At 44.9% G+C, this 24,142-nt stretch overlaps 2 protein-coding genes across 2 annotated transcripts; one reads left to right on the plus strand and one right to left on the minus strand.

Moving 5' to 3' along the window:
* Positions 1–416: 416 nt before the first annotated feature.
* On the minus strand, positions 417–23,452 carry SKA3 (spindle and kinetochore associated complex subunit 3; the record flags this gene model as incomplete). The annotated part of the gene is made up of 9 exons (XM_080689421.1): positions 417–660; positions 5,933–6,054; positions 8,354–8,557; positions 10,592–10,677; positions 13,363–13,448; positions 16,166–16,565; positions 19,535–19,700; positions 19,804–19,865; positions 23,350–23,452. The coding sequence occupies 9 exons, from the start codon at positions 23,450–23,452 to the stop codon at positions 417–419; spliced, it is 1,473 nt and encodes a 490-aa protein (XP_080545547.1).
* A 140-nt stretch (positions 23,453–23,592) lies between these two features.
* On the plus strand, positions 23,593–24,142 carry MRPL57 (mitochondrial ribosomal protein L57). Its single transcript, XM_080720031.1, has 2 exons — positions 23,593–23,650; positions 23,777–24,142. The coding sequence occupies exon 2, from the start codon at positions 23,782–23,784 to the stop codon at positions 24,088–24,090; it is 309 nt and encodes a 102-aa protein (XP_080576157.1). The 5' UTR covers positions 23,593–23,650; positions 23,777–23,781; the 3' UTR covers positions 24,091–24,142.

The raw sequence follows: 24,142 nt of genomic DNA on the forward strand, positions 1-24,142 counted from the left end.
AGGCAGCTCGGTCTGGTGGCACATTCCTGTAAATGCATTGCTTAGGAGGCTGAGACACGGGAGGATAGCAAGTTAAAGGCCAGTCTCAGCAAGTTAGCAAGATTCTATTTCAAAATAGAAAAATAAAATAAAATTGGAAAAAATAAAAAAATAAAATTGGAGCTGGGCATGGTGGTACTAACTTGTAATCCCAGTACTTGGGAGGCTGACAGGAGGATCACAGGTTCAAGGACAGCAAGTAGTGAGACCATGTTTTCAAATAAAAATAAAATGGGACTGGGGGCATAGCTTGGAGGTAGAATGCCCTTGGGCTCAATCCCCAGTGCCATACAAATACACAAAAAATAAAATAGGGTTGCATAGTGTGGTTGAGGTAGAATGGCACTGGATTCAATCCCCAGCACCACAAAAAACCCTCAGAGCAAAAGAAAGCCATATTCTTGGAATGGAGCACGAGGTGGAGGTCTGTTGGACATGGTTTGAGAAGGTAGCGACGTGCTGGGGAATGAGATAGCTGAGGCAGAGCTGGGCTGTGCCTGTGCTGGATGTGAATGGCCTGCCCTGGTCGGGGTGATGGCGAACGTCAGAAGAAACGAGTGCTGTGGGGAGGTATTGTGTGCTTCACTCTGGGGCAGAGAGCACTTGGAGGGCAGGAACCAGCTGAGAGAAAACAAAGGTCAGAACAGGGTGAGAGGGAAGTGTGGGCAAGAACTGGCCTTTCTGAGGCTGTGCATGGCTGTGTGTCCAGGAAAGGTGGGCTTTGGACAGGGAAATTAGAAGGGCCAGGGCCATCGTAGACCACGGGAACGGGCGTGGTGGCACATGCCTATAATCCCAGCACTTGGGAAGCTGAAACAGGAGAGTAGGTTCACAGCCAGGCTCAGCAACTTAGAGACCCTGTTTCTGAGTAAAAATCATTCTGGGGATGTAGCTTAGAGGTAGAATGATCTTGGGCTCAACCCCAGTACCTCCCCCAAAAAGAGCTGGGCAGGCAAAAAGCAATGCCTATCACTAATCTTTAGAACACTTTCTCCCCCCTCTTGCAGTGGCCCTGTTTCTCCTAGAATCAGCAACTCAGGAGGCTGAGGCAGGAAGGTTGCAGGTTTGAAGTCAGCCTCAGCTTAATGAGGACCTGCCTCAAAATGCAAGGGGCTGGGAATGTGGCTCAATGATAGAGTACTCCTGGGTCCAACCCCCAGGACTACAAAAACTAGAATATGTAGTGAATATGTTACTGAGTATAACACTAAGAATCAAAGTACTCCTACATAGCCCTTGCTTTCCTCTGGCTTTGGTAAGAAAGTATGGCTTCAAATTATAACCAAGCTTACTTCCCAAGACAAAATGGAAGTAAATGGTCCCAACAGCACCGTACTCCTTTAGTGTTTGCCCTGACTGCTTTACTTGCTCATACGATTTCTGGGTTGAAATTTCCCGGTGGAACATGGGAGATAGAGTACGGGACACCGCTTGGGACTTTGGTGTTTTTCAGCAGTGTACAGAGCTGGGATTGTTAACCTGGGTAATGTTTTTGAGATCAGTTGTGTATGTGTATGCCCCTGAGGGAGGATGAAGGACTGCTGTCAGGCCAGCTTTAAATCTATGACATTTCAACCCTGTTATTCTCTAATAAAAAAATGAACATGGACTACCTTCTGTCATGTAATCAGCCACAAACCAAACTGGGGTGCTGTGATGACATCTACTCCATAGAACTGCTGGAGGCGTCAAGGAAACGGGCTGTAGGATAGCCTGCTTGGTCAGGGACCTCGGTGCATGTTAGTTCTTTTCAAGGATAAAAGGGGTTTTCTGGGTCGCTCCTAAGAATGTTGCAACATTGAAGCTTTTTTTAAATTTTTGCAGTACTGGGGATGAAACCCAGGGGTATCCCACCTCTGGGCTATATTATTTTATATTTTTATTTGGAAACAGGGTCTCACTAAGTTGCTGAGAGCCTCACTCAGTAGCTGAGGCTGGCTTCGAACTTGTGCGATCCTCTTGTCTGTCTCCCAAGACCAGGGATTACAAGCGTGCGCCACCATGCCCGGCTAGCCCTATTCCTTTTTATTCTTTATTTTTTGAAGCAGGGTCTGAGTCGCAAAGGGCCTAAGTAGCTGAGGCTGTCCATGAACCTCAGTCTTCCTGTCTCAGCCTCGCAAATGCTGGGATTACAAGTGTGTGCCACCAGGCCTGGAACATTGACACAATTCAAGTTATGAAAAGTAAGCCTCCTCAGTTTGCAAATTCTAGATAGGTACCACTGTCAAGTGGAGAATTTGCAGCATTCCCAACCACTTCTCCCCACTTCTTTGCAGATGATTTAGTAAGGAAAGAAAGCTTTAATAAAAGGTAGAAGCCGGGCATGGTAGGTTAGGCATTTGGGAGGGTGAGACAGGAGATTGTAGTTTGCGGACATCCTCAGCTACTTAGGCCCTTTGTGACTCAATGAGATCCTATTCCAAAATAAATAAATGGAGCTGGGGTGTATAGCTCAGAGGTAGAATGCCCCTGGGTTCCATCACTAGTACTGCAAAAAGAAAAGCAAAAAGGCATTATAAGAAGCCAGAAACGGTAGTGCACATCCAGTTTGGGAGGCTGAGGCAGAAGGCTCATGGGTTCAAGGACAGCCTCAACAACAAAGGGAGACCCTGTTTCCAAACAAAAGGGCCGAGGGTGTACCTCACAGGTGGAATGCTTCTGGGTTCAATCCCTAGCACCACATACACTGTGACAAAAAAGATGGTGAGTGCCAGATGACAAAATCTTCTGAAGGTGGCACTGGAACTTTCCCACCTCCTCAAAGTTGAATTTATGCTCCTGAGGAAGGCCAGAGCATGCACAAAGGAAGTGGCAACACCCCCATATTGCTTTATGTTCATAACATATTATGTTGTGGGCAGGGGGCAGCTCCAGTATCTTGCCCAGAACCAAGCAACCTCAGGGAAAGGAGGCCAGACAACCAGAGCTTGGGTGAGCAAAGCTATTCATCAAAAGTTGCTCAAACTCTGGGCGTGGTGGTGCACGCTTGTAATCCCAGACTTTGGGAGGCTGAGACAGGAGGATCTCAGGTTCATGGACAGCCTCAGCTACTACTTAGTGAGGCCTTTTGCAACTTAGACCCTGTTTCAAAATAAAGAATAAAAAAATAGGGCTGGGGGTGTAGGTAGAATGCCCCTTATACCCAGTACCGCAAAAACAAAAAATGAAGCCATCCTACCTCAAAAGTCTAAAATTTAAATAGGTTAATAAATGTGTAGCATCTAAAAATCATGCCTGGAATAGTTTTTATTTTTCTTTTTTGGTGGTACTGGGAATAGAACCCAGGGGCATTTGACCTCCAAGCTATACCCCCAGCCCTATTTTTTATTTTGAAACAGGGTTACTGAGTTGTGCAGAAGGCCTAAGTAGCTGAGGCTGTCCTCAAACCTCCTGAATGCTGGGATTACAAGTGTGCACCACCATGACCGGCCCTGGAATAGATTTTAAATTGATGTTATCACTAATTTATTCAATAAGCATGCTAGATGCCAGAGTAATTAACTTGTCCTTACAGAGTTTGTGATACAGTAGGGGAGATGAATAACCAAACAAATGTACACTGAAATAAATACTTTATTATAAGCAGTGTGAAGGACAAGAATAGGGTACCCAGAAAGAAGGGGGGACCAGTTTTAGGCTGGGGTGGTTAAATACGTAGTCTTTGATACTCCGGTGTGGACTCTTCTTGTGGGCAGGAAGCTTCTCCCTCTCTCTTCTGGCCCTGGCCTTCCCTACCTGCACTGATGGGAACTCGTGCTGCGCAGCTGAGCCTGGGCCTGGGCTGTGAGTTCCTAGGGCAGTAGCAGAGGCCAAGGAATGCCAGGTGTCTGCTGCTTAGGGCAGGAGAGTCGGAAGCAGTAGGTGACCAGCGGAGCGAGCAGTCAGTGTGCGGATCAGAGGCAGGGGAGGCTGCAATCCTGAAAGCAAAGTTCCAGGAGCTACCACGGGTACAACAGAACATCGCAGAGGGGGAGCAAGAAGTCCAGGAAGGATAAGCTTTGGTCAGCCTGATTTTGCAGGCTCAGAGCCATCATAAACAAATGGAGCTACTTGATAAGCAGGCAAAGAGAAACACCTGTCTTTGCTGCCCATCTGTAGTAACCATTCCTCCATAGGAAGGAGGTCCACCACCCTCTAGTGGTGGCCCATGGACTCCAATCTTCAGCAAAACTCAAGAGAGCTATGAGAGGGTTGTAAGTTCACAGCCAGCCTCAGCAACTTAGTGAGACCCTATTTCAAAACAAAAGAATAAATTAAGCTGAGGGCGTGGGTTCCATGTCAAGTACTACCAGTAAGCAAACAAACATACACCACTAATATAGCTGGGAGTGGTGGCAAGTACCTGTAATCTCAGTATTTGAGAGGCTGAAACAGGAGACTGGTGGTTTGAACCCAGCCTCAGCAACTTAGTGAAACCCTGTTTACAAATAAAAAATAAAATTGGTCCGGGGCGTAGCTCAGAGGTTAAATGGGTTCTAGGTATGTGGCTCAGAGGTTCAATCTCCAGCACAAAAACTAGCCACCAGCATGCCTATAATCATAATACTTGAGTACTTGGGAGGCTGAGACAGAAGGAACTGAGAGGTTCAAGGCTAGCCTCAGTAACTCAGCAAGACCCTCTGCAACTTAGACTATTTTGTAATCCCCGCACTTGGGAGGCTGAGACAGGAGAATTACGTAGGTTCAAAGCCAGCCTTAGCTGGCTTAAGAGACCCTGTTTCCAAATAAAAAATATAAAATAGCTCTGGGAGTGTAGCCTGAAGGTAGAAGGCCACTGGGTTCCATCCCCAGTACCACTAAATAAAAAATCACTAACTACAGATGACACAACACTGTAGTTTTGTATTTTACACTTACTGAGATTCAGGAACTACAAATTCTATGTGATGGCGTATGCTGTAATCCCAGTTCTTGTTAGGCTGAGACAGGAGGATGCCAGGTTTGAGGCCAGTTTCATTAACTTAGCAAAATTCTTCACAATTTAGTGAGACTTTCTTTTTCTCTCTCTCGCTCTCCCCCTCCCTCTCTTTCTTTCTTTCATACTGAGGATGGAACCCAGGGGCGTTCTACCCTCTGAGCGCCACCTCCAGCCCTATTTTTTATTCCTTATTTTGAAACAGGGTCTCACTGAGTTGCAGAGGGCCTCACTAAGTAGCTGAGGCTGTCCCGGAAACTGCGATCCTCCGGTCTCAGCCTCCCAAATGCTGGGATTACAAGTGTGTGCCACCATGCCTGGCAACGAGACCCTGTTTCTTTTTTTCTTTTTTTTGGTGGTACTGGGGTTCCTGGAAGCCCTTCTACCTCTGGGCTACACTCCCAGACCTATTTTTATATTTTTATTTAGAAACAGGGTCTCCTAAGCCAGCGAGCGCGGCTGGCTTCGAACCTGCGCGATCCTCCTGTCTCCGCCTCCCAAGCGCGGGGATTACAAGCGTGCGCCACCACGCCCGGCAAGACCCTGTTTCTAAATAAAAAATAAAAAGGGTTGGGGTGTAGCTCAGAGGTAGAATGTCTCTACTTTCTGTAACTGCCGCTGCCATTAAAACCCATTTTGTTACCATTCAGATGCTAGTTTTTATTTTATTTTCTGTGGGTCTGGGGATGGAACCCAGAGGCTTTCGACCTCCAAGCTACAACCCCTGCCCTATTTTTTTATTCTTTATTTTGAAACAGGGTCTCATTAAGTTGTGGAGGGCTTCACTAAATAGCTGAGGCTGTCTGCGAACTGTGATCCTCAGGTCTCAGCCTCCTGAATGCTGGGATTACAAGCTTGCGCCACCACACCCAGCTCAGATGCTTTGCCACTGAGCTACAACCCAGGCCCCAGACGCTAGCTTTTAAAAGCCCTCCCAAGCTCCCACGTCTTCCCTAGAAGGGCGATACTCACTCTCACCAGTTCTCCTTGTTGCTGGTGCTGCGGGCGCTCTGGCCCTCATATTTGAGGAATGCTTTCCTGGGCTGCGCTGCTTTCATTGCTACTGGTGTAGCAAGGTTTGAGTTGTATCTTGATAAAATCTACAAAAAACAAATTTCTTTTTATCAAGTCACATGAGGACACCTAGAAAGTGTTATAAAACAAGGAAAGACATGCAAACCTTAAAGCTTATTTAAAACACTAAAAAAAAGTTTTTTTTAAAGCAGTGTTTTAAAAGAATGCCCAGGGGCATTCTTTCCCCAAGCTCTAACCCCTAGCCATATTTTATTTCATATTTAGAAACAAGGTCTCACTAAGTTTGTTGAGGTTCTCCTCAAGCCTGTAATCTTCCTGTCTCAGCGTCCCAATTACTAGGATTACAGGCATGTGCCACCATTTTTATTTGGTAGCACTGAGGATTGAATCCAGAGGTGTACTACCTCTGAGCTATACCCCCATCCCTATTTTATGTTTTATTTTGAAACAGGGCCTGCCTAAGTTACTGAGGCTGGCCTCGTATATGTGATCCTCCTGCTTTAGCCTCCCAAATACTGGGATTACAGGCATGTGCCACCATACCCAGCTGCCTTATTTTATAGAAAATAAATCCGGCTGGCGTGTAGCTAGCGGTAGAATACTTCTGGTTCAAGCACCAGGTTCATACACACAAATTTAAATAAAGATCATAAAGTAAGAATCTGAAATATTAGCAATTTTCTTTCTTTTTCTGTACTGGGGTTCGAACCCATGAGCCATCTATCTGAGCTACACCCTCAGTCCTATTTCATTTTCAGTTTTGAAACAGTCTCGCTAAGTTACTGAGGCTGGCCTCCAACCTGTCATCCTCCTGTCTTAGCTTCCCAATTACTGGGATTACAAGCATGTGCCACTATGCCCAGCCTTGTGAGACCCTATTTCAAACTAAAAAATAATATACGGCTGGGGTATAGTTGAGAGGTAATATACCCTTGGGTTCAATCCTTACTACCAAGAAAAAAAAAAGTCAGTTTGGTTATTTAATAGAGGTGGCAGTTGTTATAAATTAGACTAGTGTATAAGTAATAATTATAGTAAAGAATATTATATATTTTATCAGTTATTTCTCAAACTGAGGTCCCAAGAAGCCTTAAGGACAAAAAACTGGTATTACTAATGATAGCCTGACCTAGAGAACTGTAGGGTAAATGATACTATGACTTTGCCTGAATGATTTCCAGTGGAACAGTGCTCAATACAGCAACAATGATGAATATTGGGATAATCTCTAAAAACACATTTCAACTGGGTGTGGTGGCACATGCTTGTAATCCCAGGACTTGGGAGGCTGAGACAGGAGGATCGCACAGGTTCGAAGTCAGCCTCAACTGCTTAGTGAGGCTCTCAGAAACTTAGTGAGACCCTGTCTCCAAAAGAGATCTGGGAGTATAGCCTGGAGGTAGAAAAGCTCTTGGGTTCCACCCCAGTACCACCAAAAACAAAAAAACAAAAACAAACAGAAACAAACAAAAAAACAGAAACCACATTTCAAAACATGAAGCTAAAATAGAAATGCCAGCCGGGCAAGATGGCGCACGTTTGTAATCCCAGCATTTGGGAGGCTGAGACAGGAGGATCATGGTTTGAGGACAGCCTCAGCTCCTACTTAGTGAGGTGAGGCCCTTTGCAAGTCAGTGAGACCCTGTTTCAAAATAAAAAATAAAAAATTGGGTTGGGGTGTGGCTCAGAGGTAGAATGCCCCTGGGTTCCACCCCTAGTACCACACACACAAAAAAAGCAAAAACAAAACAAAAGAAAACAAAAAACAAGAAAACCAGAAATGCCAGAGTGGAATTTCGCTAAAATTATGAGGTCACCAGCTCAGAACTTTAACCAGCTATCTCAGAAGGACCTATAACCTAGAATTTAGATTTTCTTTAAACCAAAGCTAGGTTTAGGTAAGGTAGGCGTGGTATTGCAGGCTTGTAATCCCAGTACTTGGGAGGCTGAGACAGGAGGATTGCCATTCGCAGCCAGCCTCAGCTACTTAGTGAGGTTCTTTGCAACACAGTAAGACCCTGTTTCAAAATGAATAAAAACAGGGCTAGGGGTGCACCTCAAAGTAGAATGCCCCTGGGGGTTCCATCCCCAGTACCGCCAAAATAAGCAAGCAAACAAACAAACAAACAAATAAATAAAATAAAAAATAGTGCTGGGGTGCTGCACAGAGGTAAAATGTCCTTGGGTTCAATCCCCAATACCACAAAACAAACAAACAAACAAACAAACAAACAAACAAACAAACAAACACTAGCATATTAACCTCGTAATAAGACAGTTTATATGCAGTTTTAAGTCTTTCGCATAAATATCTAATTTTGAAAGAATATCAGCAAAAACAGCAGTATCGCCTTGGAAAGGCACCTGGAGAATATCTTCTGGAACCACGGTGATTTCCGGAGGCGAAGGTGTCCTGAGCAAACCCTCATAAGAGGAAATTGTAGGAGAGGAGGGGTCCACAAAGTTCTCGAAGCACTCATCTGAACTTAAAACCAGTGAAGTATAACCTTTAACTTCCACATCATTTGATGAACTATTTGTTTTTGATAATAGATAATTTGTGGATACCTATAAGAAAAAATAAATTATTGAATTAGGTTAATAAATGATTGTTAGAGGATGGCGCAGGTTTGAAGCCAGCCTTGCTGGCTTAAGAGACCTTGTAGCCCGGAGGTAGAGGGGTTTTTCCAGGAACCCCAGTACACACACACACACAAGATTGTTAGTCAATTGTTCTTTCTGCTGCTGGAGTCTCTTAAGACTCCAAATGAATCTGACCCCTTCCCTGTGTTTTAAATAAAATTGAGAAAAACAAAGAAATGGTTAATGCATGAGCATATGGGGTACACATCTGTAATCTCAGTACTCGGGAGGATCTCAGGTTCAAACCAGCCTCAGCAACTTAGTGAGACCCCATTTCAAAATAAATAAAATAGGCTGACACAGGGGGTTCGAAGTCAGCCTCAGCTACTTAGGCTCTTTGCAACTCAGTGAGAACCTGTTTCAAAATAAAGAATACTAAATTGGGCTGGGGTTTTTGCTCAGAGGTAGAATGCCCCTGGGTTCCATCCCCAATACTGCAAAACAAACAGACAAACAAACAAATAAAACAAAACAGTGCTGCAAGTATAGCTTGAAGGCAGAATGCCCTTGGGTTCAATCTCCAGCACCACACACACCACAATTAAAAAAACAGGGTAGGAGCCGGGCGAGGTGGCCCACGCTTGTAATCCCAGCATTTGGGAGGCTCAGTCAGGAGGATCGTGGTTCACGGTCAGCCTCAGCTAACTAGTAAGGCCCTCTGCAACTCAGTGAGACCCTGTCTCAAAATATAGAATAAAAATTAAGGTAAGGGGTATAGCCCGGAGGTCAAATGCCACTGGGTTCCATCTTCAGACCCAAAATAAATAAATAAATAAATAAATAAATAAATAAATAAAATTAGTTCCTTCGATCCACCAGCCATATTTATTTTGGTGGCACTGGGGATGAAACCCTTGGGCCTTCAACCTCCAGGCTACATCCCCAGCACCATTTTAAATATTTGAAAAAGGGGCATGCTAGGTTGGTGAGACTCTCACTATTTGCTGAGGCTGTCCTTGAACCTGCAATCTTTCTATCTGACCCTTCCAAGTACAGGGATTATAAGCAAGTGCCACCACACAAGACTCATGATGAAAAAAAAAAAAAAATTTTTTTTTTTTTTTGCGGGTCTGGGAATAAAACCCTCATTCAATATCCGAGCTACACCCTCTGCCCTAATTTTTATTTTTTATTTTGAAACAGGGTCTCACTAAGTTGTGGAGGGCCTCACTAAGTAGCTGAGGCTGTCCACAAACCACGATCCTCCTGTCTCAGCCTCCCAAATGCTGGGATTACAGGTGTGCGCCACCACGCCCGGCATGATGAAATATTTTTTGAAAACACTTTTCATGTGTTCTCATATCTTGCATACAGCATATACCACCAGGTCTTACAGATACACCTTACTGCATTCTGCTGCTGCCTTTTCATTTGATATTTATGCTTTCACATACTTTCATGTTTCTTCAAATAACTTGTTATGAATCTTTCCCCCAGTTTATTTTAGAACAAATTCTGGCATATAGGTAAAGGAATGAAAGAACTGTTAAAAACTCTTGACCTATGCTGGTAAATAAGCTTCCAAAATGACACTGCAAATATTTTTCCAAGAGCTGCAGAGATCTGTTTTTTTTTTTTTAAAACAAACTGTTTGATTCTAGAAGTACTATTTGAGTTATTAGAACAAAGATTAGATTTAAATTTAATGGGTGTGGTGGTACACGCTTGTAATCCTAGCATTCGGGAGGCTGAGACCAGAGGATCAAGGTTCGCGGACAGCCTCAGCTACTTAGTGAGACCCTGTTTCAAAATAAAGAATAAAAAACAGGGCAGGGAGTATAGCTCAGAGGTTGAATGCCCCTGGGTTCCATCCTCAGGCCTGAAAAAAATAATAAATAAATAAATAAATTTAATGAAGAGCCGGGCGTGATGGCAAACACTTATAATCCCAGCACTGGGGAGGTTGAAATTACCCCTGGGTTCCATCCCCACACTCATAAAAATTTAATGAAAATTTACCACATCTGTGCTCTTCTTTGTAGAAGGAATTTTTAAACCAGGAGTGCAGAATGCAGGTGTCATGGGTGAATTGGTACATTCAGCATCTAGAAAACATTTGAAATAAACAAAACAACAACAACAACAACAAAAAGATGTCTCAGTCTTCCAAGTACTGGGATTACAAGTACATGCCACCAGGCCCCACTGAAAACAAGGATTTGAAAATAAGATTTCAGCCGGGGGTGGTGGCGCATGCTTGTAATCCCAGCATTTGGGAGGAGGAGACAGGAGGATCGCAGTTTAAGGACAGCCTCAGTTTAAGTTTAAGCCTACTACTTAGTGAGGCCCTTTGGAACTCAGTGAAACCCTGTTTCAAAATAAAGAACAGCGGGGCGTGGTAGCACACGTTTGTAATTCCCGCACGTGGGAGGTGGAGATAGGATTGCGCAGGTTCGAAGCCAGCCGCGCTGTCTTAAGAGACCCTGTTTCCAAATAGAAGTATAAAATAGGTCTGGGAGTGTAGCCCAGAGGTAGAAGGGCTTCCAGGAACCCCAGCACCACCAAAATAAATAAATAAATAAATAAATAAATAAATAAATAAATAAGATTTCAAGCCAGGAGGCGATGCACACTTGCAATTCCAGTACTTGGGAGACTGAGACAGGAGGATTGTAGGTTTGAGGCCAGCCTCAGCAACTTATCAAAGTTATCAGCAACCTAAGTGAGACCCTGTTTCCAAATAGGAAATAAAACGGAACTGGGAGTGCAGCTTGGAGGTAGAATGCCTGTAGGTTCAATACCCACTACCAGATGCCAGGTGTGGTGGCATCACTATAATCCCAGTACTTGGGAGGCTGAGACAGGAGGATTGCAGGTTTTGCAGCCAGCCTCAGTTACTTGGTAAAGCAATCTGCAACTTGTGAGACCTTGTTTCAAAATAAAGAATAAAAAATAGGGCCGTGGGTGGGTAGCTTGGAGGTAGAATGCCCCTGGGTTCAATCCCAAATACCAGGAAAAAAAAAAAAAAAAAAAAGTTAAAGTATTGTCTATAGCCGGGCGTGGTGGCGCACACTTGTAATCCCTGCACTTGGGAGGCTGAGACAGGAGGACTGTGCAGGTTTGAAGCCAGCCTCAGCTGGCTTAAGAGACCCTGTCTCCAAATAAAATATGAAATAGGTCTGGGAGTGTAGCCCAGAGGTAGAGGGCCCCTGGGTTCCATCCCCAGGACCACCACCACACACACACAAAGTATTGCCTATAAACTGTGTGGTGGTACATACCTGTAATCCCAGTAGTTGGGAGGCTTAGACAGGAGGATCGCAGATTGGAGGCCAGCTTCAGCAAGTACCGAGATTCACATCAATCTAGCGAGACTCTGTTAGAAATAAAAATGAACCCAGGCATGGTGGCACACACTTGTAATCCCAGCATTTGGGAGGCCGAGACAGGAGGATTGAGGTTCGTGGACAGCCTCAGTTACGTAGTGAGGCCCTTTGCAACTCAGTGAGACCCTGTTTCAAAATAAATAATAAAAATAGGGCCGTGGATGCAGCTCAGATAGAATGCTCCAGGGTTCCCTCCCCAGTATCTCAGGGGAAAAAAAAAAAAAAAAAAAAAATCTGGGGGTGTAGCTCAGAGGCAGAATGCCCCTGAGTTCCATCTCCAATAAAACACACACACAGTATTGACACAGTATTGTCTATATAACTTTTGCTTTGTGTATATGTAGTGATGGAATCCAGGGGCATTCTTCCCTTGAGCTATACCCCTAGCCCTATTTTTGTGTCTGACTTTGAAATAGGATATAGGTTGTGAAGGACCTCACCAAGTTGATAAGGCTGGCTGTAAAACTGCAATCCTGCTGTCTCAGCCTCCTGAGGACTGGGATTATAGGCTTAAACACCATGCCTACTGTGTGTGTGTGTGTGTGTGTGTGTGTGTGTGTGTGTGTGTGTGTGTTACCAAGGACTGAACCCAGGGGAATCTACCTCCAACCTATACCCCCAGCCCTATTTTTTTTTTAATTTTTTATTGGTGCATTATATTCATACATCAGGCCGGGCGTGGTGGTGCACACTTGTAATCCCCGCGGTTGGGAGGCGGAGACAGGAGGATCGCGCAGGTTCGAAGCCAGCCGCACGTGCTGGCTTAGGAGACCCTGTTTCCAAATAAAAAAGTATAAAAAATAGGTCTGGGAGTGTAGCCCGGAGGTAGAAGGGCTTCCAGGAACCCCAGTACCACCAAAAGTAATAAATAAATAAATACATTAAAAAATATATATATATTCATACATCATATAGGGTTAAAACACCGATTTAACCCCTACCCAATTCCCTCCCCAACCCTCCTTCCCTTGCTTCCCAGCCCTATTTTTTATTCTTTATTTTGAAACAGGGTCTCACCAAGTTGTTGAGGGCTCCACTAAGTAGCTGAGGCTGGCTTTGACCCTGCTATCCTCCTGTTTCAGCTTCCCAAGTACTGGGATTATAGGCATGTGCTACCACACCCAGCTCCCAGCTTATTTATTATTTTTTTTTGTGATACTGGGGATTGAGCCCAGGGCTCCTGGATTCCATCCCCAGTATTGAAGAAAAAAAAAAGTTGCAAAAATTTTATTGTTCTTGCATGAGATCATGCTGAACCTGAGTGACACGGTACTTATTAAAATTCAATGATGAAAAATTAAAAAGAGGCCCAAAACTCTACAAGTGTTCAAGGCAACAAAGCCATTTTTGAACAAGGACAGTCTAGCATGAATATAAGAAGAGTAAGCTGATTTTTATACTCACCACTTTTTTCCAGCTTCTGGACCATGGGGCCAGGAGTAACAACAAAATTATGATTGGTAGTGGGATTGGTTTGTGTGGCCTCCTCACTGGTATGAGTTATAGAAAAATAGAAATTTAAAAAGAGTATTAGACCTCTGGGAAAAAATGTATTTTAGTACATATCAAGTTTGAACTAGTTGTATATGAAAAAGAAGTCCCATGCAACAACTTTTTTTTTTGGCCTGTGTGTGGTACTGGGGGTGGAACCCAGGGACATTCAAGCTACACCTCTAAGCCCTATTTTTTGTTTATTATTATTATTTTTTGCGGGTCTGGGGATGGAACCCAGGGGCATTTGACCTCCGAGCTACACCCCTGCCCTATTTTTTATTCTTCATTTTGAAACCAGGTCTCACTGAGTTGCAGAGGGCCTCACTATGTAGCTGAGGCTGTCCGCAAACCGCGATCCTCCAGGTCTCAGCCTCTCAAATGCTGGGATTACAAGTGTGTGCCACCACGCCCGGCTCTAGCTGGTTATTCTAGTATACATTCTTTTGTTGTTGAAATGCACAATGCTCAGGCGGGCCTGGTGGCGCACCCTTGTAATCCCAGTGCTTGGGAGGCTGAGACAGGAGGATCGCGCAGGTTTATAGCCAGCCTCAGCTACTTAGTGAGGCTCTCAGCAGCTTATAAAATAGGTCTGGAGGTAGAAAGCCCCTGGGTTCCACCTCCACTACCCGCCCCCCAAAAAGAAGAAATGCACAACTTCTACTTTTGGCTTCTTCCAGTTTTGAAGTGGTTCATTTAAATATTTATTTTTGATTTATCTACATTTTGACATAAGGTAAAGATAATCTCATCTTTTTTTGGTTGACCAATGATCACATCTTAATTTACTGAACAATCTTTTTTTATGTGTGTGGTACTGGGGACTGAACTGAGGGGCATTCTATCTCTGAGCTACACACTCAGCCCTATTGTATTCTTTACTTTGAAACAGAGTCTCACCAAGTTGTGGAGGCTGGCCAAAAACCTACTATTCTTCTATTTCAGCCTCCCAAATACTGGGATTATAAGCATGTACCACCTACCCAGTTCTGAATAATCTTTATTTCAAAAGTCCTTCCAGTATATATATATTGTTTTATCTTTAGATATTGCCTAGCTACTTTGAAAACAAGTTATTATTATTATTTCTTTTGTGGTACTGGGGATTGAACCCAGGGACTTTCACCTCCAAACTACAGCCCCAGCCCTATTTTTTATTCTTTATTTTGAAACAGGGTCTCACTAAATATGTGGCGGGCCTCAATAAGTAGCTGAGGCTGGCTGCAAACCTGCTATCCTCCTGTCTCAGGCTCCAAAGTACTAAGATTACAAGCGCGCGCCACCATGCCCTGGCTACTTATGGCTTTAATTACCATCTCATCAGTCATGCCAGATCTCTAACCTAGCTGTAAAGTCACAGTAAACTTCAAGTTCATATTAAAATACCTATGTTTAAGAGGAAACTAAGATATCACAGAGTAGGAATGTGTCTTGGTGGAGTACTTCCAAGGCTTGCGCTGTTACCAGCATCACGCACGCACAGAAGTCTATAGGCACCCAAGCTCATTATGTGCACACCACCCTTCCCCACAGGCTACAGATATTCCTACCTTGCTAGTTTTTCCGAGCATCACCCCAGGCAACAAACCGAAAGCCTGGGGTTTATTCTAGATTCTCCTCTCAAGTCTCCATAACAAATCAATCACAAAATTTTACTCATTTTATTCCTTTAATTGTATCCCTTCATCTTTATCTCTACATCATCATCATCGTTTTTATTATTAGTGGTGCTGGGGATTGAACCAGGGGCATTCTACCTCTGAGTTACACATTAAAAAAATTTTTTTATTCACAAATGGTCTTGCTACGGTGCTAACAACTTCATTCAATTGCTGAGGCTGGCTTGGAACCTGCAATCCTCTATTCTCTGCCTCCAAGAAATGGGATTACAGGTGTACATCACTATGCCCCACTTACAATTACCTTTTCCAGGCCTTTATTATTGCTATAACCCCCTCCCCCCGCGGTACTTGGGATGGAATCCAGAGGGATTCTACTTTTGAGCTACACCCCCAGCCCTATTTTTTATTCTTTATTTTTAAACAGGGTCTCACTGAATTGCCAAGAGCCTCACTAAGTAGCTGAGGCTGTCTGTGAACCGCGATCCTCCAGTCTCAGCCTCCCAAATGCTGGGATTACAAGCGTGCGCCATCACGCCTGGCTCTCCTATAACCTCTTACCTGAGGAAACCAATAGCTCATACTTTATCTTTTTTTTGGTACTAGGGATTGAACCCAGGGAGATTCTACTTCTGAGATACACCCAGCCCAATTTTATTTATTTTTAGTGGTGTTGAGAATGGAAGTCAGGGGCATTCTACCTCTGAGGTACACCCCAGACTGACTTCTTTTTAAATTTGGAAATGGGGTCTTCCTAAATTCCTGAGGCTGGCTGCAAACCTGCAATCCTCCTGTTTTAGCCTCCTAAGTATTGTGTGTGTGTGTGTGTGACCATGCGTAGCTTTGGCTTTTTTTGAAACAGGTTTCTCTAAATTGCTGTGATCTTCCTGTGTCGGCTTTCCAAGTAGTGGATTATCCAGCTTCACCTCATTCTTTATTAATGGAGGCAGTGATTCAGGCAGGTGTAAGATACACAAAGTATCAAACACCTTTAAAAACTCTAAAACATCATGTTTCTTTTAGGAAAAAAAAAAATCAATAAATGCAAAACTTTGAATGGGTTAGGTAAAAATTTACCTTTAAAAAAATCTGCTTACCTTTTAATATTCAGAGTTTTAAGTCCCATTGTGTAATCTTCATTTAAACACATAGTATACTCAGAAATTCCGAAGTGTTCTAATTTAGGAGTCACACACTCAAAATCATCCATCTTCAGAGCACATCTTGGGGTTCTTAGTACTTGAACTAGTGGCTGCCTGGTGGGTGGAGTTTCAGAATTGGGCTCTTCTTTCTGGTTAGTTGCTGGGTTTCGTAGAACCTGGGGTACCATATACCGTTCAAGTCCAAAATCTGAAAGTTGTGGACTACGTGGAGGTTTCTCGGAAGCAATTATGCTGGGAACAGCAGGGCAGGACTGGGCATCCTCCACGCCAGGCTTCTGCTCGTCCTCACACCTGCTGGTCTCTGGGGCACAGCAAGCGCCTTCTTGCTCCCGCTCTGGGGTAGGAGTCAGAGGTGATATTAAAACAATGCAAAGAAGCTCCATTTGTAATTTCCCCAGTCAGCAAAAGCACTGATTTTATTTCAATTGTCCCTTCAGTCAATTTCCTTTTCTCTACTACTAACCCATATTTTGGTCTGTGTGTGGGTGTAGTAGAGATTAAACCCAGAAGCTTTGAGCTATACATACCCCCAGCCCGATTTTACTTCTTATTTGGAAAAAGGGTCTCACTAGATTGACAAGTCTTACTACTTGCTGAGGCTGTCCTCAAACCTGTGATCCTTCAGTCTCAGTCTCCCAAGTACAGGGATTACAGGCATGTGCTACCACACCTGGCTACTACCATCCCATTTTGAGGATCCATTAGAGAAAGAAAGCAAAACAAAGTGTCAAAAGGCAACCAGCACTTGCAATCTCAGTACTTGGGAGGCTGAGACAGGGAGATCACAGGTTTGCTGCCAGACACAGCAACTTAGTGAGACTATGTTTCGAATGAATGAATGAATAAATAAAATAAGGCCAGTCACAGTGGCACACACTTGTAATCCCAGCATTCAGAAGGCTGAGACCAGAGCCAGCCTCAGCTACTTAGGCAAGCCCTTTGCAACTCAGCGAGACCGTGTTTCAAAATAAAGAATAAAAATAGTGCTGGGGGTATAGCTTGGAGGTACAACGCCCCTGGGTTTCATCCTTTTACTGGGGGGTGGGGGGGGATCAGGGTGTGGTGATGCACACCTGTAATTCCAGTACTTGGGAGACTGAGGCAAGAAGATTGTCAGTTTGGGGCCAACCTGAGTAACCTCATGAGGCTCTGCAACTTACTGAGACCTTGTTTCAAAATAAAGAGGCTCTCAGCAACCCAGGGAGACTTTGCTTTCAAATAAGAAATAAAGTTGGAGCCCAAAGTGGCAGTACACCCTTGTAATCCCAGCATTTGGGAGGCTGAGACCCTGAGATTGGAGGATTGCGGTTCACAGACAGCCTCAGCCACTTAGTGAGGCCCTTTGCAACTCAGTGAGACCCTGTTTCTAAATAAAGAATAAAAAATAGGGCAGAGGATATAGCTCTGAGGTTGAATGCCCCTGGGTTCCATCCCCAGACCTGCAAAAATAAATAAATAAACAAATAAATAAATAAATAAATAGGGCCAGGCATGGTGGTGCATGCTTGTAATATCAGCATTTGGGAGGCTGAGACAGGAGGATTGTGGTTCAAGGACAGCCTCAGCTACTTAGTGAGGCCCTCTGCAATTTAGTGAGACCCTGTTTCAAAAAGAATAAAAAAGCCGGGCGTGGTGGCGCAGGCTTGTAATTCCTGCGCTTGGGAGGCAGAGATAGGAGGATCGTGCAGGTTCGAAGCCAGCCTTGCTGGCTTAAGAGACCCTGTTTCCAAATAAAAAAAAATATAAAATAGGTCTGGGAGTGTAGCCTGGAGGTAAAAGGGTTCTATCCCAGTACCACCACCACCACCACCACCACCACCACCACCACACACACACACACACACACACACACACAAAAAGATAGGCAGGGGGTCGAATGCCCCTGGATTCCCAGACCCACAAAATAAACAAATAAATAAAATTGGGCTGGGGGTATAGGGGGTATAGCTTGGAGGTAGAATATTTCTGGGTTTCATCCCTAGTGAGAAAAAAACAAAACAAAACAAAAAAACAACACAAAAAACAAACAAATTAGGGTTAAGATAGGGGCCAGGCATGGTGGCACATGCTTGTAATCCCAGTACTTGGGAAGCTGAGAAAAGAGGATCAAGGTTTGTGGTTGTCCTCAGCCACTTAGTGAGGCCCTTTGCAAGTGAGACCCAAAATAAAAAATAGGGCTAGGGGTGTAGTCTGGAGGTAGAATGCCCCTGGGTCTTAACCCCTAGCACCACATACACACTACTGGGGGTGTAGCTTAGAGGCAAAGTCCCTGGCTGGGTTCAGTATGTAGTACTGACCCCCGACCCCAAAAAACATATTGTAGATCTAAAAAAAGGAATTTATCAATTTATATAGCCAAGCCAGGTGTGCTGGTAAATGCATGTAATCCCAATACTTGGGAGGCACAGACATGAGGATCCTAGGTTTGTTGCCAGCCTCAGCAATTTAATGAAACGCTTAGCAACCTAGCAAGACACAAATAAATATGCAAAAATTTGGTACCAGGGATTTAACCCAGTGGCATTCTACCCAGCCAGCCCTATTTATTTTGAAAAGGGCCTTGCCAGGCATGGTGGTGCATGCTTGTAATCCCCGCTCTTGGGAGGCTGAGACAGGAGGATCACAGGGGTTCGAAGCCAGCCTCAGCTACTTAGTGAGGCTCTCAGCAACTTAGTGAGACCCTGTTTCCAAATAAAATATAAAAAAAGGTCTGGGAATATAGCCTGGAGGTAGAAAGCCTCTGGGTTCCACCCCCAGTACCACCAAAAAAAAAAAAAAAAAAAAAAAAAAAAAGAAAGAAACATGGTCTTGCTAGGTTGATGAGTCTCACTACTAGCTGAGTCTGTCTTTAAACCAACAATCCTCTGGTCTTAGCTTCCCAAGTACTAGGATCACCTGGCTCTTGGGGCTGGGAATGTAGCTTAGAGGTAGAATTCCTCTCGGTTCCATCTCCCTTCCCCCCAAAATTTATATAGCCAAAATCTCTCACTGTGGAATAAAGACAACTGAGAACAAGAAAAATAAAAAGCGTGGCTTAAGGTTTCTCAGGCGTTTACTGGCAGAACCAAAGAGGGATCCTCTATCGCACGCTGCATGGATGGTACTATTTGGCATTCTGGAAAGGAGAGCAAGGCTGCTTTTCTACTATACCACTGGCCAGCTCAGTTTGAATAAATACTTAGGAAATGACACTCACCTAATGGCAGAGCCAGAATGAAAACTGGCCAAGCCCACAGTTGTTTTAATTATGATCCTTCTATAACACTAAGCCAAATGCTTTTATAAAATGAAAGTCGGTCAAACCTGGATCTTCCTTGACACGTGGATTGTATCCATATTTCTGGAAAAGCTCTTTTATTTTTAGAATGTCTGTTGAATTTTTTGCCATCAGTATTTTTGCTGCCTTTATGAATCCAGTGTTTTCTTGATTTTCCAATCTTGCTTTATCAAGAAGATTATTAACATCATCCTTTCATAAGGAAAAGAAAATACATTACATTTACTCTGACTCAGTCTACTTAGACTCAAAACTTTTACCACAGAAAAATAAATTACTATTGTAGGAAACATACCTTCAACATCTGAACTTCTGAATGCAAGTCATGTAGAATTCTCATTGGATAGTTTTCAACATCTTTAATATGAATAGCGAAAGGAAAGAAAGCCCAACATGAAAAAAAAAAAAAAAGAAAAATAAAGAACTCAAGTGTAGTTTTGTACAATTAAAAAATCCTTATAGATATTTAGTTATAATTTATCTCTTGTCAATTGCTTAAAAATGTTAAGGCTTAGCTGGGCGTGGTGGCACACACTTGTAATCCCGGCACTTGGGAGGCTGAGACAGGAGGATCGCACAGGTTTGAAGCCAGCCTCAGCTACTTAGTGAGGCTCTAAGCAACTTAGTGAGACCCTATTTCCAAATAAAGTATATAATAGGTCTGGGAGTGTAGCCCTGGGTACCACCCCAAGTACCACCAAAAAAAAGAAAAAAATGAAAAATGAACCCAGGGGCAGTCTACCTCTGAGTTACACCCATCCCGATTTTTTATTCTTTATTTTGAAACAGAGTCTCACTAATTTGTGGAGGGCCTCACTAAGTAGCTGAGGCTGGTAGCAAACCGCAATCCTTCTTGTCTCATCCTCCCAAGTACTGGGATTACAAGTGTGTGCCATCACACCTGGCTAAGGCTATTCCTTAAAATCTTTTATTGAACTAAAACATACATGTTGAAAAGTACATAAATCATAGGTGCATGACTCGAGCTTCACAAAGTGAGCATACCTGTATAACGAGCCCTCAGCTCAAGATACAAGGAAGGAAGGGGAAAGGAGGTTACTAATGTTTTAGAAGCACTCTTGCGGCCAGCATGGCAGCACACGTCTGTAACCCTCCTGAGACAGGAGGATCGCAGGTCCATGGCGAGCCTCTACATCAGTGAGAGACCCTGAGGCTGATCTCAGACCTATGAGCCTCATGCCTCAGCCTCTCAACTACTGGAATTACAGCCATGTACCACCACACCCAGCTGTCACCTTTGTTCTTAATTGACCATATAGACATAAAAGCAGTTTGTAGGCCGGGAGTGGTGGCGCAGGTGGCACATGTCTGGTATCCCAGTACTTGGGAGTCTGAGACAGGAGGAAAACAGGTTTGAGGACAGCCTCAGCAAGTAGTGAGATTCTTATCAACCTAGCGAGACCCTATTCAAAATAAAAATAAAATAGGAATGAGCATGTGGCTCAGAGGTAGAATACCAGTGGGTTCAATTCCCAGTACTACAAAAATAAATAACAGTTTTCAGGAGTACCAGCTCTTTTCTAAAAGCATACTTCCTGTGATCAGCTCCTTTCTCCTTTTAGCTGTTAAAATTCAACCAGTTTTTTTTTTTAGGGAAATGCAAATCAAAGCTACAATAGAGCTGGCGCAGCAGTGTGTTCCTGGAATTTCAGTTTCTCTGCAGGCTGAGGCAGGAGCACAGCTTGAGTTTCCAAGATAGCCTAAGATCCTTCTTCAGAAACAAAACATAACAAAACAACACTGAGATTTGACTTCAAACCCACTAAAATAACTGTAATAAAAAAGACAGAGAAAAGCCGGGCATGGTGGAGCATGCTTATAATCCCAGCATTCAGGAGGCTAAGACAGAAGGATCATGATTTGAGGCCAGCCTCAGCTACTATTTAGTGAGGCCCTTTGCAACTCAGTGAGACCTGTTTCAAAATAAGAGTTAAAAATAGGGCTAGTGGTGTAGCTCCTAGGTAGAATGTCCCTGGGCTCTATCCCCAGTACTGTAAAATCAAACAGAAAAACAAACAAACCCAAAGTGCTAAGAGCTGGGTGTGGTGGCACATGCTTGTAATCCTAGCACTTGGGAGGCTGAGATGGGAGGATTACAGGTTCGAGGCCAGCCTCAGCTCCTAAGTGAGACCCTGTTTCAAAATAAAGGATAAAAAATAGGGCTGGGAGCCAAGTGTGGTGGCCCACGCTTGTAATCCCTGTGCTTGGGAGGCGGAGACAGGAGGATCCCACAGGTTCGAAGCCAACCACGCTGGTGTAAGAGACTCTGTTTCAAAAATATAAAATAGGTCTGGGAGTGTAGCCCGGAGGTAGAAGGGCTTCCAGGAACCCCAGTACCACCCCCCCCCAAAATCTAAACTTTTTGTTATGACGGTTGCAGAAATCTGTGAATATATTAAAAACTACTTAACTGCATTCTTTACTTACCTACTTATTTTGGTTACTGTGGATTTCAACAAAAAATATTCTACCCCTGAGCAAACCTCCAGCCTGATTTTTTTTATTTTGAAACAGTGTCTTGCTAAGTTGCTGAGGCTGGCTTTTAACCTGTGATCCCTGTCTCAGCCTCCCAAGTACTTGGATTACAGATGTGTGCCACCATGCTCAGCTACTTCTACTTTTCTTCTTCTTTTTTTTTTTTTTTTTTGGCGTGTCTGGGGATGGAACCCAGGGGCATTCGACCTCCGAGCTATACCCCTTGCCCTACTTTTTATTCTTTATTTTGAAACAGGGTCTCACTGAGTTGCAAAGGGCCTCACTAAGTAGCTGAGGCTGTCCTTGAACCGCGATCCTCCAGTCTCAGTCTCCCAAATGCTGGGATTACAAGCGTGTGCCACCACGCCCGGCTACTTTTCTATATCTTCAGATGTAGAAAATTTCCTACAGTTCACGTTATTTTTCCACCATAAAAAATAACAATTTTCCAGTGGCTGGAAAATCTGTCATAATATGGTTTATAAATTAATCTGTCAGTTTAAGATTTTTTTTCTTTCCTTGCAACATAACTGTTATTTTCATCATTTGAGGACAGCACTCTGGTTGTCCGTGGACCTAAAAAAATAGACAAAACTGAGAGTCATACGAATAAGCTACACCCCATAAACAATTAACCAGGTATGGTGGCAAAAGCGCATATCCCCAGTATTTGGGAGGCTGAGACAGGTGGGTCGCAGGTTAGAGGACGGCCTCAGCAACTAAGTGAGGCTGTCAGCAACTTTTTGTTTGTTTGTTTTTGAGGTACTGGGAATTGAACCCAGAGGCAATCTACCTCTGAGCTAAACTTCTAGCCCTATTTTTTTTTTTAATTCTTATTGTTGAAACAGCGTGTGTCACCATGCCCGGCAAAAGACCGTGTTTCTAAAAAAAACAATTTTTAAAAAAGGTCTAGAGGTATAGCCTGGAGGTAGAAGTCTCCCGAGTTCAGCTCCACACAAATAAGTGAATAAATGAACAAACATGAACAATTATCATGTGTTCATTAAAAAGGAAAAAAAAAAAAAACAGCTAGGCGCTGGTGGCGCACACTTGCAATCCCAGTTCTCGGGAGGTAGAGACAGGAGAATGGCAGGTGCGAGGACAGTCTTACCGAGTAGTGAGCCTCATCAACCCAGCGAGATCCTGTTTCAAAGTAGAAATAAAATGAGAGTGTAGCTCGGAGGTAGAATACCTCTGGGTTCAATCCCCAGTGCCATAAGAGAGGGGTGTGGACACAAAGAAGAAACCCCACACACCGGCGGCTCGGCGGCCCGAGCGGTGCGGACGCCCACCGCCCCCGCGGGCTGCAGCGCCCTCACACATGGCGCCAGATCGCCTCGCTCACCGCTGTCCTCTCCATCCAGCGCTCGCTGCAGCCGGGCCGTCTCGCAGTCCAGCGTGCTGGCCAGCGCCCGCAGCCTCGCGCAGAAGCTGCGGACCGGGTCCATGGGCGAAGGCTGTGCTCGCCGGCCGCCGCCGCGCAGCGCGTTTGAATCTCCCGCGCCGGAAGTGCCGCGGCCCCGCGCAGGCGCAGTCGGCCTCGCGCGCGGGAGCTGAAATCTCGCGCGAACTCCCGGCGGGCCTGCGGCGCGGCTCCGCGGAGGTCCACCGGCGGCCGGAGGGGCCGGGGTGCGCGGGCGCGGGCGGTGAGTGGCGGGCCTCGCGCGGGCGCGGGCGGTGAGTGGCGGGCCTCGCGCGGGCGGGGGGTGCTCCGGCGCGGGCGCGGGCCCTCGCGCCTTCTTCCCGCCGGCTTCAGCGCCGCTCTCCCGCAGGCGCCATGCTCCTGACCGCCGTCCTCCGCCGCCACCGCATCCCCGGGCGGCAATGGATCGGGAAGCACCGGCGGCCGCGCGCCGTGTCCCAGCTGGTGAAGCAGAACATGGTGCGGCGCCTGGAGGTCGAGGCGGAGAACCACTACTGGCTGAGCCGGCCCTACCTGACCGCCGAGCAGGAGTTCGGCCACGCGGCGGCGCGCAGGGCCCAGGCCTTCGAGGCCATCAAGGCCGCCTCCACGTCCAAGTTTCCCCCGCACAGATTCGTCGCCGACCAGCTCGACCATCTCCGCGTCACCAAGAAGTGGTCCTGACCGAGAGCCGCCGCCCTGGATGCCACGGGCTGGACCTGGAGCCGTAAAGGCA

The sequence above is a fragment of the Muscardinus avellanarius genome (assembly GCF_963383645.1).
Source record: "Muscardinus avellanarius genome assembly, chromosome: 2".
Lineage (NCBI taxonomy): Eukaryota > Metazoa > Chordata > Mammalia > Rodentia > Gliridae > Muscardinus > Muscardinus avellanarius.